At 46.4% G+C, this 17,024-nt stretch overlaps 2 protein-coding genes and 1 long non-coding RNA gene across 3 annotated transcripts in view; all 3 read right to left on the minus strand.

The window, feature by feature from the left end:
• Positions 1-2,483, minus strand: part of LOC135822880 (uncharacterized) — an 83,381-nt gene extending 80,898 nt beyond the window's left edge. The window contains exons 1-5 of the mRNA XM_065335716.1: positions 2,450-2,483; positions 1,830-1,917; positions 1,364-1,391; positions 514-644; positions 202-273 (exon numbers count right to left, since the gene is read on the minus strand). Coding sequence (XP_065191788.1) covers positions 202-273; positions 514-644; positions 1,364-1,391; positions 1,830-1,844 — 246 coding nt within the window. The 5' untranslated portion in view covers positions 1,845-1,917; positions 2,450-2,483. The remainder of the gene's footprint in view (positions 1-201; positions 274-513; positions 645-1,363; positions 1,392-1,829; positions 1,918-2,449) is intronic.
• Positions 2,484-3,642: 1,159 nt separating this feature from the next.
• Positions 3,643-7,401, minus strand: LOC135822967 (uncharacterized). Its single transcript, XM_065335807.1, has 3 exons — positions 6,916-7,401; positions 4,794-4,963; positions 3,643-3,761 (listed from the first exon to the last, which is right to left on the minus strand). The coding sequence occupies exons 1-3, from the start codon at positions 6,970-6,972 to the stop codon at positions 3,665-3,667; spliced, it is 324 nt and encodes a 107-aa protein (XP_065191879.1). The 5' UTR covers positions 6,973-7,401; the 3' UTR covers positions 3,643-3,664.
• Positions 7,402-11,554: 4,153 nt separating this feature from the next.
• LOC135823055 (uncharacterized) lies at positions 11,555-13,446 on the minus strand. Its single transcript, XR_010554600.1, has 2 exons — positions 12,852-13,446; positions 11,555-12,171 (listed from the first exon to the last, which is right to left on the minus strand). It is a non-coding gene; the product is annotated as an uncharacterized LOC135823055 (long non-coding RNA).
• Positions 13,447-17,024: the final 3,578 nt, after the last annotated feature.

A 17,024-nucleotide genomic window follows, 5' to 3' on the forward strand; every position in this document is an offset into this window, starting at 1 on the left:
TTTGATAACATTTAATAACGATAGAAATATTTACGATACTTCTCCAGACGTTTCGTTGTTCTGAACAACATCGTCGCTTTTTTGATATTACAACGAGAGTGAATAATCAACGGCTTGTCCACCAACTCTTTAAAACATCAATGGTCAATTCTGACTGTCACGGGTACGAGGTGTTACACTTTTGGCAGAAAGACTGCTTACCTTGATTCGAGTCAGTGCATCCTGTGGTGAAAGATTTGCATCATCCTGGTCCATAGTGATTGAGAGAAGATGCTGCAAAAACGCATACAGTGTGACAGAAGAATAGCACATTAGTTTTTGTTACTCGGGTCAACTCAGCATCAAGGAAACTAAATTTCTGATAGATTTTGCACACATGCATACACACACACACACACACACACACACACACACACACACACACACACACACACACACACACACACACACACACACATACACACACACACATGCACACATATACACACAGCGTACATACAATTCTCATCTTACCTCCACAGGGTGTTTCTTCAGGCCTTCAAATGGGCTTGCACCGGCAACGATACGTGATCCGCCATCAGGAACGACTCGCCCTCCATCCTTCCTCTTTTCGTCCATCTTACCCTCAACGCTCCATGCGTTCTCTGCACGAAATACATCAACACAAACATGACAAACACAAAATACAACGGCAAATCTGTTAGCATTTTCTTTGAATAACTCCCCCGCTGTCTATGAGCATGCATGGAAACAACAATTTGAGTATACAAGTAGGTTTTCGAAATCTTTTATTGCTTTACTCTGATGATGGGCTATGCCCAAACAATTTTTGATCCAGTATCTTCATGGCGCATCCCTTCCCCTCATTGGAACTTTCCGCGCCCGAGCCTTCCAAGTTGGAAGGTTGTTGGTTTGCGCTTCGTAGATGTGTTGGAGCTAGGTGTCAGGTCATCGAATGTCTCAATATCCTTGTCAGTGTTGTGCCTTGTTGTCGCACTATCTGACTGTATATTATCTTGTAACCTTGGTGGACTGTTACTCATAACTAGTAACTTACACGACTGTATCGGTCCTTTTCTCTTTACATAATTATTACTATTGGCTCAACATCCGAGTTTTTATTCAGTATAGAGAGGATTTTTGCAGCAAAGAGATCTTAACTGAGTAGTCCAGGGAAGGTGATATGATGGTGGCTGCAGTGGAGCTTGCGAATTCAAGAGCTTCCTTGGGACTGGCTTTTCGTTGCCTATGGATCCTGGGCAATGGGCTGCCCAGGCCCTTTAGAATACCACCGGCCAATCCAGAAGCCGTGATTAAGGATGAATTCAGATCAGGAGGGCCAAACCCAGCACCGTAGACTTACTTGGTAACTCCATATTGGATACACTGGCCTGCAGAAGGCAAGAACAAGAGAAGCAATCAGAAATACAGTAAAACCTGTAACTGACGACCACCCCTCGGGGCCAGAGAAAGCCGTCTTCAGGGGCAGGTGGTCCTTAGTTAGAGGTTCGCACTGCACAACCATAATATGAATGTGAGACCGTCCGTGCCTGGCAAAGTGGTCTGTACCACCAGGCTGGTTCCTACATGCTAGTCACAGTGGTCTTTAGTTACAGGTTTACTATACACAAACAGAGACGAAAACAGTCACGGCATAGCCCTCGACAGCTAGTACGGTACACCCAACAAAAATATTCATAATTATGTCTAAAGGAAAGTATTGACACTTGCCAGATGGAGCATGCTGTGGTGCACAACAGACCTATCATAGTTCTGCTTAGGGTCAGTTGGCTTCAAGGGAAAAATCTCTACGTGGGCATGCTACTGACCTTGCGGCCGCCCATGTCATCAGGCCTCCATGGATCATCCGGTGGACTGCTGGTGAGTAGATCAGCCAGCCTGTCCTTGTGTGACTCTCTGCATGATTACAATAATAGCAATCGGAGGGCATAGCATTGGTTATAACTACCAATTATTCAATGATCTCTGTGGCCACAATTAATGTATAGTAAAACCGGTCAAGGCGACCACTCGGATATAGCGACCACTCGGATATGGCGACCACCTGTCCTAGAAGACCACCGCAACCAAGACCAAGGGAAGCTATTTCCAGTCAAATGACCCTGGATAAAGAGACCACCTGGTATCAGAGACCACATTGTGAAGGTCCCTTGAGCGGTCGTCTTAGACAGGTTTCACTGTACCTTGATATGGGCCCATGATTAAAAAAAACCCATACAACAGAACTATTCCTGAAGCCGCACAAGGTGGACAGGCACTTGTGTATTTGGGTATGTGTACGTGTAAGTGTGTGTGTGTATGTGTGGGGGCATGCGTGTGTGTGTTCAAGGCGAATGGACAAGTCTGCTTCATACCACCATGGCCCATTACCGAATATCAAATGATAAAGAAAAACGGAAAATTCGCGAGGTGGGCACCGCCAACTTACCCTGGTCCTTGTTCGGCAAACCATACAATCTCTTTAGCCTGCAAAAACACAATGCATTACACCATAACTTGATTACTCTCTGCTGTTGCAAGTCAAGAAATGTCGAGAAGAACATAATGCAACCCTAACTGAGCGAAAAGCAATCAAATCCAAATGCTTCTGCTTTCAACATTCATGAACTTTTGAAAGAACGTACGAGACATTACATATACATCACCGTTTTGCTGCATTCGAACGACTGGGCAAAAAGGCATCCTATAGAATACCAAAGTGTTGGATGTAGGTTGATAGGGATCAGGTGCTGCACAAGGCAATAGATAGATTGGTTTGAAAGGGGAACGCGTGACAAATAATTGAGCTTGTAGGAAAACACAGAATACACCATGCAGGGGAATCCATGTTTGTAAGATGTTTATAACTTACCTTTCCTGTGAATCAAGCAGTACCAGCATGAATGTTGTGCAGCAGACAAATGCAAAACACACCGTAGAAACACACACATACACACACACACACACACGCGCGCATACACACACATACACACATATGTCAAACAAGAACATGCATTACACGAACATGCGCTGTCACATGTCAAAAACATGACCTGTAAGGAGGAAGAGTGTGAGGAGCGACAGCGCAACTCTGGGAAATGTCAGTTTATCAACACATTCATTTCACTGCCCAGATTGTCAAGCAACAGAATTCATGAAAATAAAGACCTGCACGGCACAATTCCTGAACATGCTCACAAAACACACACAAACACATACACACACACATTCACATATACATACATACATACATACATACACACATACAATACATACAATACAATACAATATGCTCATCCTGAGATGATAGCAGGTCCCGAAGGGACCAACAGTGTTCAAGTCACGAGCAGAATCAGTGGCGAGTCAAGTCCTGGCGACGGCGATAGCGCTTTCCACAAGTGCAAACGAAGTCTAAGGTGACGGGCTCGGTCGGAGGGATGGTGCTGCATGCTGATCTCCATTCTCTGCGATCCTGGGCGAGCGATACATACATACATACATACATACATACATACATACATACATACATACATACATACATACATACATACATACATACATACATACATACATACATACACACACACACACACAGACACACACATATGCATGGCTTCAGCAGCAGCAAACATCACAAGATTACATGCAAAATGAAGAAGGCAGACTAACCTTGAATAACGGCATGCTCGGCGTACGGGCCCTCCGTCTCAAAGCTACCCATTGCAGCTGCTTGGGCTGCGTTTCGCATCTGTTTCTTTTCTCTACAAACATCCACAATGAGAAATTCGAGGCCAAGAAAGCACAATCAAAGGATGTCTACGTTGATCAGCCATGACACAAGTCCTCGGGCAAACACGACCCGGGCACTAGCCATCCAGGAAAGCACAAGTACCCACTGCACCTCTTCACATTATAGTGAAAACTCTACTCAATCTGCGGGCAGAACTGTTTCGTCCTTTGTCAACTCGTCAACACAGCACAGAGAAAATGAGGTGGAATCCGATAGCAATGAAAAATATAATGCCCAAAGCCAGATGTAAACCAGGCCCGGACGTACCTTGCCAGAGTGCTCAAACTGACAAGTCTAGTATAGCCTACCCTAGTCAGGTCGGGAAACCGTACTTGGTCCCTAGTGTACTTTTTAGGCAGGCTTGACCTCCCAAGCTTCCACCTGCCCGATCTATAGAAGATTCGCTTGAGGGGGCAAAGCATACTGCGTGAGGCGGCGGTTTTGCTTTAACTGGTGCATCACTATGCCATGGCTTTGCCAAGGCATCTCAACTGATGATAAAATCTCATAAACTCTATAACTCCACTTCTGTGTTCTAGTCGTAACTTCGTCCTCCTTCCAATTTATCTTTCTTGGTATTTGTCTCGAGTCGGGTTTGTGTTCTTTTGTAAAGAAAATATAAAACACACATGGCCAAAGGCCAGGGATTTGCGTATGAGTGTTGTGCATTGCAGTAGTTTGGAGGGGTGGTGATGGAGTCAGTCACAGCTCAACACACACCTCAGGTGCTTTTCAGCTGCACCGTAACCAGTCAGTGAGCGGGCTTCTTCACAAGCACTTGCCCAGGGGATGACCAGGGGAAGTGGATCAAAAGTATTATACGAACGGACCTAGCTCGGAGTCTACGACACCGTATGTCAAGTTCAATTGTGCTTTCACAGTACATAGCTATCTAGAGTTCTGTAAACTGCGTTAGAAAGAATAGTGCGGGCCAGACCTGAAATGTGTGACTCAACTTTGTAGACTTCGCTCCAATCTTTGTGGCATACCCGGCTATGCTTACCTGCTTCGACCACCACACATGGCAAGAATGAGCACAGCCAGTACTATACTGCATGCCGCCATAGCAGCTATGATCCATGGGTGAAATCTCACTGCCGCCTCATCCTTATGCGGCTGTAGTGCTGCTCCATGCTGCAATTCAACTGGTGCGTTTGTGGCCGGATGTGCCAGCTGGAACAGACACCACATAGTCATGCAATCACATGTACATAATTATTATAATATACACACATGTGTAGATGCATATACACAAAACAAACAGACACACACACACACACACACACACACACACACACACACACACACACACACACACACACACACACAACAACAGAGTGGGTTACAATGTATCTGTCATGTACACAGGGTATGGAAATGACTTTAGAACAGTGACTGCACAAGTATACACACAGTCATAAGGTTGACGGGGTTGAAAATTGGAAACGTCTTTAGAAGAAAATTGACTGTCATTACCAGGACTTGAACCAGGGACCGTCACTTATGGCCAGTAGTGTTCTACCACTAATCAAACCGTGTGATAGCAATTACTTGGCCCAGGGTTAGGCCAGTGTCCAGTACACATCTCTTTCTCCCCCCCCCCCGTCTCTCTCTCTCTCTCTCTCTCCTCTCTCTCTCTCTCTCTCTCTCTCTCTCTCTCTCTCTCTCTCTCTCTCTCTCTCTCTCTCTCTCTCTCTCTCTCTCTCTCTCTCTCTCTCTCTCTCTCTCTCTCTCTCTCTCTCTCTCTCTCTCTCTCTCTCTCTCTCTTCCTCCTCCCTCCCTCCCTCCGTTCCTCTTGTTCTCTCTTGCATTCCTCCTGCTGCTGCTGCTGCTCTCTCTCTTTTTCCGCATATTAGGGGTGAAACGATTAGTTCGAATATTCGAGTATTCGTTCGAAAATTTCAAACGAGCGAGTATTCGAAATTTTGCACTCGATCGTTTTTTTTTTTTTTTTTTTTAGTATTGGCATTACTGTTTTTTTAAAACTTTTGTTGTACCGCTGGTCCACTGGTATGCATGCGTTATGCATGGCTTTGAGTCAGTATTTTTTAAGACTTGGACGATGCGATCACCACGGCATGTAACGTTCTGAGATATGAAAGTACTGATGAAAATCGTTACTTTACACTCTGTCCAAGACGTTGGCGACTTTTGTTCTATGTTCACAGATAATTTCTTCCGAATTGGTCGAGAACTCGCAAATCTAGCGCTTTTGAATTTTGATAAAATACTCGAAATAATCGGATACTCGATCGAATATTATGAACGAGTGATCGATTGGTCAAAATAGATACTCGTTTCACCCCTACCGCATATGCATCGACAATACTTTGTCAAGTACATAACCACATGTACATTTGACGATTATGTCACAGCAGTCAGCTCGTCTACCGCTGCTTGACCATAATGAAACTCGGGACATGGAAAGCATTTTTTGGAGAATGGCAAGTCTTCCATTCATGCCCACTTCTCCACATAACGGTGGTCGGGAAAAGCCTTTTGAAAGGATGAGCTCACTTCAGAGAAGCACGTCCATTCCCATCTCTCTCCTCATGGCCTTAGAGCCATTACAAGCATTCTCCCCGCCCCAACTACAGAAAACTACTAAGTTTCTGCATCCTCCTTCCTCTTGCCTTCTCTCTCTCCCCCCCCTCCCCCCCCCTCCCCCCTCCCCGCTGACTTCCATAATTCTGGCTTGTATCTCTAAGTCTCCTTTCGAACCAATATCACACAAACGTAGGTGGCAGCTTCTCATAAGTAATACTTCCTTCGAAGAAACTATGCAACTGCTCAATGAAGTTCGGCTTATGAAAAGGTAAACCAGTGCAGACCTCAGCGTTCGCAGGACTGACTCTAGCTGACGTAGATCTACGAAACCCGGATTTCATTGAGCAGCAGTTCGCACAATACAAAAGTGGTATGGCCTCAACTGAGTCTCCTCCATTCAAGCCTTCAAAACAAGATACGAATTCACCCAATTATTTGGTCAAAAGCCACTTGAACGAATCACATGCATCGTGCAAGCCTCGTTTCTTACAACAGAAGAAAACACTTTATTTTCAACAGGTACTTCATTCTAGCCATGCGAAGCAAAACAATGAAGTGTTCGAGTTTCAGGTGCTCACCGTCAACAAAGCCAGAAGAAGGAAGGCCCATGCGCAATAGGCATCGGAACGAGGCATTTTGCCAGGCTTCAGCACCCGCTCTTCACGGGCCGTTCTTACGGACCAAGCCGAGCAAGCAGACGAACCAGCTTTGTCCTACATGCCTGCTCCTTGCCGCTGCTGCATTGATAGTGACTCGGAGAATCCCGTATTCTTCCGTCGATGCGAGAACGGAGGGGTGCTCACCTGCTTTGCGGTGCGACGATAAGGACGCTCGCCAATCACAATGGGAAATCCTTCACGCTCCCAATAGAACGTCTTCCACGGCAAACCAGGTCATGCAATGGTGCAAGACAGTCAGAATATCTCTTCAACTTCGAGGCAGCACAGAAACAATTTTAGCTTCTGACGAATTGCTAACAAGGAATCCGATAACGGACCAAAATGTCAGTTGTGGACCTACGACGGGCAACACAGACAGTCAGTGCGACGCGAGTGGCTACGCCTCAGAAATGAACCTGGCCCAGATCATGCTGACCCAGCCTGAGCTCATGATGAGGTGATGGAAACTACAAAAAAAATGTACTGCGGCCAAGACGTTTCAGACGAAGATTTCACATTGCTCGCCTAAATATTCACCGGAATTCGTCGTATATCGTGTTTAGTGAACGTGTTGTGCGAAAACCACAGGTGCTCTTTCAAGCCTCGTTCAAAATTCTGTTTCCAAGAATAAAATCCTTCCGATTTTTCAAATCGTTGTTATCATTATTGACAGCTCCAAAAGTAGCAACGCGGAGCACCATGACTCATGAGGCATAAGCACGGCCCCTACCTAGACAGATACAGCATTATCGCACCCCACGTGAGTGTCTCCATGGTTTGAGCCAATCAGCGGCCTTACTGAGCGTGCAATATTCCCCAGTACACCGCCAGCCAATGTGGATGCACTGCAGTGCGATATTGCACCCCGGCGAGTGAGCGTGCAAATAACCTATATTTGCACGCTCACTTCGAAGTGAGCGTGCAAATATAGGTTATTTGCACGCTCACTTCGAAGCGAGCGTGCAAATATAGGTTATTTGTAGTGTTGAAACGAATAATCGAATAGTCGTAGGAATTATCAGAAATCGAAAAAAAAAACAAAAAAAACGACCTATGCTAGCTCGGTGCTGACCCTACTGATATTTGTACTGCGTAGATCTGCTTGTAGTATTTCTTCTCAATCTCTTCTCCTCCAAGTTTTAATCTCCTATCGGTATCTAGTAATACTAATACTTCTGTTCTTTCCATACGAGGGAAACATGGATGCGGTGAAGATCCAATTACGCTCGACCAAGACCCTATATGCAGAGCTGGGTCAGGCGTTGCACACTCTGGGGGGTTATGTACTCTTGGCGGTACAGGTTAACCGGTTTTGCACCTCCACATAACAAAATCCGACAATCAGCAAACTTTTTTTAACTGCTTAAAAAGTGCTAAAAAAGTGTTGAAAATGCCATCATGCGTATGATAGAATAATTATAGATTATTCGTTCGATGGAGGGCGAAATTATTCGATAGATTATTCGTTCGAAGAATCCGTGTTCGGTTTAAACACTAGTTATTTGCACGCTCGCTTCGAAGTGAGCGCTAGCGTGCAGATATAGGTTATTTGCACGCTCACTCGCCGGGGTGCAATATCGCACTGCAGTGCATTCACATACTCATCTGGTCATTGGCTGGCGGTGTACACGGTGTACTGGGGAATATTGCGAGTCGCTCCGCCAAGCAGTCGCTGCTGACTTGCTGCAGCACACCAAATAATGGTCGAGGACGCTGTCGCGGAAGCGAATGTGGACCCGGCTTGCGTCCGCCAAGCCAACTTCACAAGCTCCGTGAGAGTCGAGACAGCAGACGCCCAAGTATTGGAGAAGACTGTCGACAGCCGATTTGAGAAACTGTCCGACGCCGCCATCGACAGCCTCGTTTCTGAGCAGAAAAACTAAAACACAGAGCAGGCAACTGACAAATGGCTCCGCTTATTCGACGAGTATTGTAAAGACACAGGACGTCGCGGTAATCATCTAGTTTAGGGTCCCAAATTATTTCGCACTTTCCCAGTGTTCTCTGTACTTTCTGTGTACGTGAGAGCGTGCTTGAGTGTGTTTCGAAGTTTTGTGTCCTTGGAGTTGTTTCCTTTGACTTTGTGGTAATGGCTGGGCGTCCCGGTGCGCCGATACGGAATGCCGTCCCTCAGGGAGACATACTAAATAATGATGCAATTATGATGGAGCAGTGGACCGTGTTCACCCTTGTGCCGATCTTTTCCAGGACCCAACTTGGCCAACTCGAGTTCCTTGCCGCTCGGCGCTTTATCAGGAACGAAATGCTCTGTGACACATGTGGTGCGCGATGTGGCCTCACTAGGAGGCAGGAAAGCTACGATGGGCTTCGCTGGAGATGCAGACCTTGCCACTATGTCAAGAGCATCCATGTCGAGAATATGTGGATGCGTGCAAAGCGCCAGCTCAACGCAACTAACTTGGGCACGTCTCGCGAGTTGTTTCCAACCTACCTCTGCGAGTTCGTGTGGAGGCAAAGAGTTCGAGAGGAACGAAACACCTTCGGCTCCCTGCTCCGCAGCATTCATCAGCAGTACCCTGTCTGATCGGTTCTGATGAAAAAAATCCATATCAACAGCGCTACTGTGTTTTTGATCTCGATTTGCAAATAATTTTATTTCTGGGGTTGACACGCTCTCACGTACACAGAAAGTACATAGAAAGTACAGAGAACACTGGGAAAGTGCGAAATAATTTGGGACCCTAAACTAGATGATTACCGACGTCGCTGTGACCTGAGTACGGTTACGGCAAGCGACCTAGCTTTAATACATTCTGCGACATGCATACGTCGAATTCCGTCCGGAGAAAGCTGGAGTGAAGTTCTACTCTGCATCAAGCTTGCTCGGTTTCCGTTCCGCAATACATCGCAAGCTAGTCGAGTTGAAGCGGCCCATGAACGTCCACAGTGACCCAGCGTTCAAGGACGCAAACATTGCATTGAAGGCTTTCCTCATGAAGCCAAAGAAAGCGGGAGAAGTCAAAGCGGTGGAGCACAAACACCCCATCAACGACGACGACATGAGCAAGCTGTCCCGCTACTTCCAGGATCTCCCGTGTATAGACAGCAGCTGCTCGAAAGAAGTGTTCCTCTAAAAATGAACGCGACTGGTTGTGCTGTGTTGTATGACTGTGAAATGATAGCAGGGTTGCATGCAGCATGCTAGGGTTGCACCAGACTGTGTCAAGTGTATGTGGTGACAGACTGTGTGGTGGCAGGGGTGCGATAAATCATTAAAGGGGCACTCCGGCTTCATTTTCGACGCCGAGTTTTCGATGCCAAGATGAAGGTAGGTGAAAGAGAAGACCCCTCGAACAAGAACGAGTCTCCAGAAGCGATCGAGTCGAGCAGGAAGACGACTTTTTGAATTTCGCCGAGCGAGCGCTGATGACGTAATGAGGGATTAGCTTGCCAGTGGAAATGCATCTGCGCACATACATTTCACATACTTTTTGGCCAATTTTCAATCGAAGAGGAGGTTGTTTTCTATGTTCTCTCAACGTCGTGAGCGATCCCGTCTTCTATACCCTTCCAGGTACCCTGAAGGTCCTCCAGAGGAGAATTTATCTCCAGCGAAGCGTTGTTGATCCGCTAAATTCGTCTCGAGACATATTCACCCAGTGCAGTGCTGATAAATGTAGAATGTTGAATCTGTGATAATTGTCTACGATGGAGAGAGAGGTTGATAGCCGCTGTCGCAGGGAAAGTGAAGCTGCTGGAAGTAACAACGGGGAGCTTGTTAGCATCACATGTGCATCCAGACTTCAAAGCAGCTTGACGGAATCGGGGAGTACTGACTATTTGTCTCGCCCTCAGTTTAGTGAATTTTATGACCAGAAAATTATTCGATCAGGATCCCTTCTACAAGATGTGTAGTACAGGTGATTTCTGAACTTGACGATATGGACACCGACCAGTAGACCTACCAACAACGTGTACCTGCAGGAAATTCACCCAAGGCTATTGCTATCCTCTTCAGTGGCTGTTGTTTTTTTAGTAAAAATATGTTCACTTCTCTCAACATACTCCTGCATGGCAGCAAGAAGGTGCGCTATGGAATTCAACGCCACAATCTTCGCCCAGCTGTGGATGAAGCATGGTCAAGTCATGGCAGTACATATACTTGAAACAGATGAGAAATTGAAGTTCATTTGTGATGGGAAGTTTGACAGCCCCAGTGACCGAGTCAAGCAATGTCTTTTGCCGTGGCACAAATTGCTGAAGAATCCGAGATGGTCTTGGAACTATGCACATGGATACTACCAGAAATAATGGTGGCATGAACCATTGTGGAATGGAACAGCTCACGGAGAATACTGGAATAGCTCAAGTATCTCTAAGTGATTGTAAATCCTGTTCTGGCTGATAGCTTCAGCCTGCTGCGCCCGTCCATGTACAATGATGGGAACATGCATTTCTGTTTTCTACATATTTGCCGGCTACTGTACTGTGGTATTACAGTTGCAGGTCCCTTATATAAAAAATATGTTCAACCCCCTCCCACATACCCACATTATAAAAATGAACTAACAATTTCACTGTTGGACTCGCAGGCGGCTAGAGAGCAAAGGATTAATTTATAGCAAAGAAAAGGACCAGGGAACTACACGTAAATTAGTTACGCTATAATGTCCACGAACAATTTCACTGTATTTGAAATAATTTTGTTTGATACCCTGAGAACTCTGAAACTTCGGAGCACTGTGGATTATATGTGGATACAACATTTATGGAAGGAAAAGTGGAATAATTTCTAACACATTGTTCAAATAATTATAGCACTGAATTGTTGAAATTGTGAGCACATTCCAATCAGCACTCTACATATGTATAAGCGGTGGAAATTGTTAGGAATAGGTCGTGAGTTGTCAGAGTGCTCCAGTATATGAGAGAATGTTTTGTTTGTCTAATCGACGGCTCGTTTGAAGCCAGAGTTGTTTGATTTGTTCCGGTCGACTTGATTCTAGATAGTAGTCGAAGGAGTACTATGAAGTACACACCGCACGTTGTCCGTAAGGTATCTCGTGAGAATTCTGTCGGTACACATCAGGTATCAGCTTGGAAAGATGGATCCTCTCTGTTTCTTGAAAGCCTGTCTAGTTGGACTGTGGCTCCAGCGATTCCCTTCTCAGAGCAGATACCATACCCAATACTGTCAATGCATATTGGACAGACCTGTATGCACAACAGAAATAGTGGAGAGAAATCTCTCAGCTCATGAACACGTCAGTGAAGTTTGAACTGCCGCTGTTTGTGGCCATTAGTATAAACCTATCGACTATAAGAATAATGTGCAAACAAACTTCTATAACCACAGCTGGGGCCATGGAATTATAAACTTAGGGAACTGCCAATTCTGGTCTGAGTTGCGTTCGAGGCCTGCAATTCATGATGGCTATCGTATGTTGCATTGACCAGAGATCATATTATAAAACTTCCATGCCACATTGAAACATGCACCACTTTCGAGTACTTAGGTATCCCCCACCAAATGGGCATTCGTTCTCGGGGTGGCAGGCGTCACTATTCGTTATGCCTGGATCAGATTTCATTGACCCCAACTGTCATGAAGAATCATTTTTACTTTGACTGTATTTCAGTACAAGTTGTAGAACTGCAGAATCAATTTCGTTGTATTTGGGCAACCATTTGAATTTCACTACAAACGCTCTATTGGGAAAATAGAATTTTTTTATAAAATGCATGTCCAAATTCCACATCTACCCAAATCGGAATACTTGATCACGTATTCAGTACTACACGGAATGTTTAGAAAACGCCGGGGAATAGGAATTTGCTAACGAGAACTCCAGGCCAGGGTACTAGCATACGAACAAAACAAGATAAAAACTCACCAGTGTACTTGTAGTAATTCATGTCGGTGTAATATTAACGATAAGCACCGAGGCACCCTCCGATTTGGTCAAGCTGCTTTGAAGTCTGGTTGTTCAGGTGATACAAACGGGCTTCCCGTTGTTACTTCCAGCAGCTTCACTCTCCCTGCGACAGCGGCTATCAGCCTCTCTCTCCATCGTCAACAATTATCACAGATTCAACATTCTACATTTATCAGCACTGCACTGGGTGAATATGTCTCGAGACGAATTTAGCGGATCAACAACGCTTCGCTGGAGATAAATTCTCCTCTGGAGGACCTTCAGGGTACCTGGAAGGGTATAGAAGACGGGATCGCTCACGACGTTGAGAGAACATAGAAAACAACCTCCTCTTCGATTGAAAATTGGCCAAAAAGTATGTGAAATGTATGTGCGCAGATGCATTTCCACTGGCAAGCTAATCCCTCATTACGTCATCAGCGCTCGCTCGGCGAAATTCAAAAAGTCGTCTTCCTGCTCGACTCGATCGCTTCTGGAGACTCGTTCTTGTTCGAGGGGTCTTCTCTTTCACCTACCTTCGTCTTGGCATCGAAAACTCGGCGTCGAAAATGAAGCCGGAGTGCCCCTTTAAATGTATTACTGCACTCGGACGCGTGCAATACCGGCGTCGATATCTGCACTTATGATATCGCACCCCACGTGAGTGTCTCCATGGTTTGAGCCAATCAGCGACCTTACTGAGCGTGCAATATTCCCCAGTACACCGCCAGCCAATGTGGATGCACTGCAGTGCGATATTGCACCCCGGCGAGTGAGCGTGCAAATAACCTATATTTGCACGCTCACTTCGAAGTGAGCGTGCAAATATAGGTTATTTGCACGCTCACTTCGAAGCGAGCGTGCAAATATAGGTTATTTGCACGCTCGCTTCGAAGTGAGCGCTAGCGTGTAGATATAGGTTATTTGCACGCTCACTCGCCGGGGTGCAATATCGCACTGCAGTGCATCCACATTGTCATCTGGTCATTGATGAGGTTTTGCATTCCGAATTTCGGTACGGCGTTCTTCGGTCATTTGTCGAACATCAAAATGTCGAATTTTCGCACCAACGTTTGTTTTGCAAGTCGAAAATGATGTGTTTTCATTTCGTGAGCCCCAGCATCAGCAACGTCCTGTCCCGTGCTCCTTTTCTTGCTGATTCCAACGAACTTTGATCGCCCAAAGAGTCGAGGGCCAAACCTGCCTCCTCAGTCGCCTCAGAAAAACCAACTGGCAACTCCATGGCCAAGTCAAATTTTATGCGTGTCGCCATAGTCTTTTCAGCCACACAGATGACGGTGAGGACACTCCAGGCGAAAGAGAGTCGACAGGCAGTGGAGAGGAGCAATCAGAGGTAGCTGACGATGCTATGTCGCCAAAGACGCCTGCCAAGCGAGGCCGAGATAAGAAACCTTTGAATAAATCACGCGCTAGCGCTCTTCTACAAGAAAATGCATCCGAAAAATATTTTCGGCAAAGTGAGCTTTTTCCGAACAAACACGCCGAATCTTCGTGTGCATTTTTGACCTCGCTCCCGCGTGACGAATCTTTTTGCCGAATTTCGGAATGCAAAACCTCTCTATTGGCTGGCGGTGTACTGGGGAATATTGCGAGTCGCTCCGCCAAGCAGTCGCTGCTGACTTGCTGCAGCACACCAAATAATAATTGGTCGAGGACGCTGTCGCGGAAGCGAATGTGGACCCGGCTTGCGTCCGCAAAGTCAACTAATACTTCACAAGCTCCGTGAGAGTCGAGACAGCAGACGCCCAAGTACATGTATTGGAAAAGACTGTCGACAGCCGATTTGAGAAACTGTCCGACGCCGGCCATCGACAGCCTCGTTTCTGAGCAGAAAAACAAAAACACAGAGCAGGCAACTGACAAATGGCTCCGCTTATTCGACGAGTATTGTAAAGACACAGGACGTCGCTGTGACCTGAGTACGGTTACGGCAAGCGACCTAGCTTACATTCTGCGACATGCATACCGGTACGTCGAATTCCGTCCGAAGAAAGCTGGAGTGAAGTTCTACTCTACATCAAGGCTTCAAGCTTGCTCGGTTTCCGTTCCGCAATACATCGCAATCTAGTCGAGTAGAAGCGGCTCATGAACGTCCACAGTGACCCAGCGTTCAAGGACGCAAACATTGCATTGAAGGCTTTCCTCCTGAAGCCAAAGAAAGCGGGGAGAAGTCAAAGCGGTGGAGCACAAACACCCCATCAACGACGACGACATGAGCAAGCTGTCCCACTACTTCCATGATCTCCCGTGTATACAGCAGCTGCTCGAAAGAAGTGTTCCTCTAAAAATGAACGCGACTGGTTGTGCTGTGTTGTATGACTGTGAAAATAATGATAGCAGGGTTGCATGAAGCATGCTATAGTCCATCGGCCAAGTCTCAAAATCGAAAGTGGTGATGCACTGAGCTTCCAACTAAACGCGACCATACCCAGCACGTAGAGAATATATCAGAGAACACTATTCCGTTTGTTGGACGTGCCGAATTCAGTCCAGGGCGTCGATACGAAGGGTTCTTCGTCGCCGAGTTTTTACTGTGCGCTCCATTTGAGAGTGCGCAGAGTTCTGATCGAGAGTTTTTTGAGCAGATTTTCAAATTTTTGAGGCTGACAGCTGTCAACCCGAAATGGCACTTAGTATGTGACAGGCAATAGGTTTTGGTGCCTCCGTATGCCTTCTAATAAGTTCTATCTTCCTTCGTTTCACTTCGCTGCTTCGCCCACCACCTCAGGAGATGACAGCGTACCTGCACTAGTCAGCTCTCGCTAACCCTGTCTCTCTTTCTCCGTCTTAGCGCTCGTCATTCGTGTCCTTCTGCTGGGGCGAGCTTGATACTGTTGTGTCGTAGTTTTTAGGCAATAGTGGCTGTTGTTCGCGTGACGATCAGGATTTATGGAGAAAGACGACGACTCGCCAAGTTCCCATGCAGCCACAGACGGCGTAGCAATTCTTACCGCCAACCCTTCGAGCAACGGAACCGGCCTGAGTTGGAAATCGTGTCTGTGTAATTGTGCCACGATACGGATGAAACACACAGGCTCACATGTGACGAGACGAAGATAATCTCAACAGGCTGACGGAAATCTAACAGGCTCACGGGAACGCTGCAGTTATGGTCGGAGACGCGGAGTTATTTAGTCACTGGTAAATGTTGCATCGAGTGCTGTGTGCTCTAACACAATTATTGTAAAAATCATGAGAAAGCGAAAATAATGCAATGGTGGGGCTGAGTGGTGTTCTGTGGAGGAGACGTCGCTGTCTCAGTATTCAACGCCGGACCCTGTATTTCAAGTCTGTGGTCATGCTCGATCATAAGTTCCTGTATGGCTCCAGTGCCTTCTCAGCATTGTTGGCGGGTAAGCACCTGGATCGTGTCCAAGTACGGCGGCTCTGGTGGCTTGAGGGATGTACGGGTGCTCGCCGTGCACCCCTGCCGGCAATCTGCTAGTGAAGCTTGGTACCTACTGTGTCCGGGAGATTTTCATCCAGAAGCTGATCTTCCTAGGCTGGAGCTGCTGCTACTCCTGTGCTAGCCCTCAACCACTGGCGCTCCTACTCGGCTCCAGTGTGGGCCATTAACCACCCTGCCCGAGTTCGCACTGTTGCTATTCCACACCGTCAGCATTTAACTCTGAGGTCAGACCTTGATCCCTCCCACCATATGCTATCTGTCTGTCTGCCCCTCTCTCACACACAGATGTGCGCGCATACACACATGCACACACACACACATGCACACACAGTGACACAAACATACACATAGCAAACTTCTCTGTGTTTGGTGATCATCATCTGTTTTCTGATGTGCAAGCTCACCTCTGATGCCGATTACTTCCTTGCTTAGACCCGGTCTGCTATTAGACCAGTCTGCTCTCTCCTCACTCGCTTGTAAATCCTACTTGGAGCAGTAAGGTTGTGTCACTGCTCCTACTGATGTCATTGTTGTGAAAGCAATATCATCGCCATTGATGGTAATTTTCCACCGTGCATGAATCATTAACAATCATCATCTATGTGTCACGGCCTAACCATCCTCGTAACTCCCCTCATCGTGACTAGTGCTGTACCGTTGAAACCTACTTTGCTTCAGTGTATATTCGCTCCAAAAGCTCTTGTTTTGTTGCATAGTGATCT

The sequence above is a fragment of the Sycon ciliatum genome, chromosome 8 (genome assembly GCF_964019385.1).
Source record: "Sycon ciliatum chromosome 8, ocSycCili1.1, whole genome shotgun sequence".
NCBI classification, from domain to species: Eukaryota; Metazoa; Porifera; class Calcarea; order Leucosolenida; family Sycettidae; genus Sycon; species Sycon ciliatum.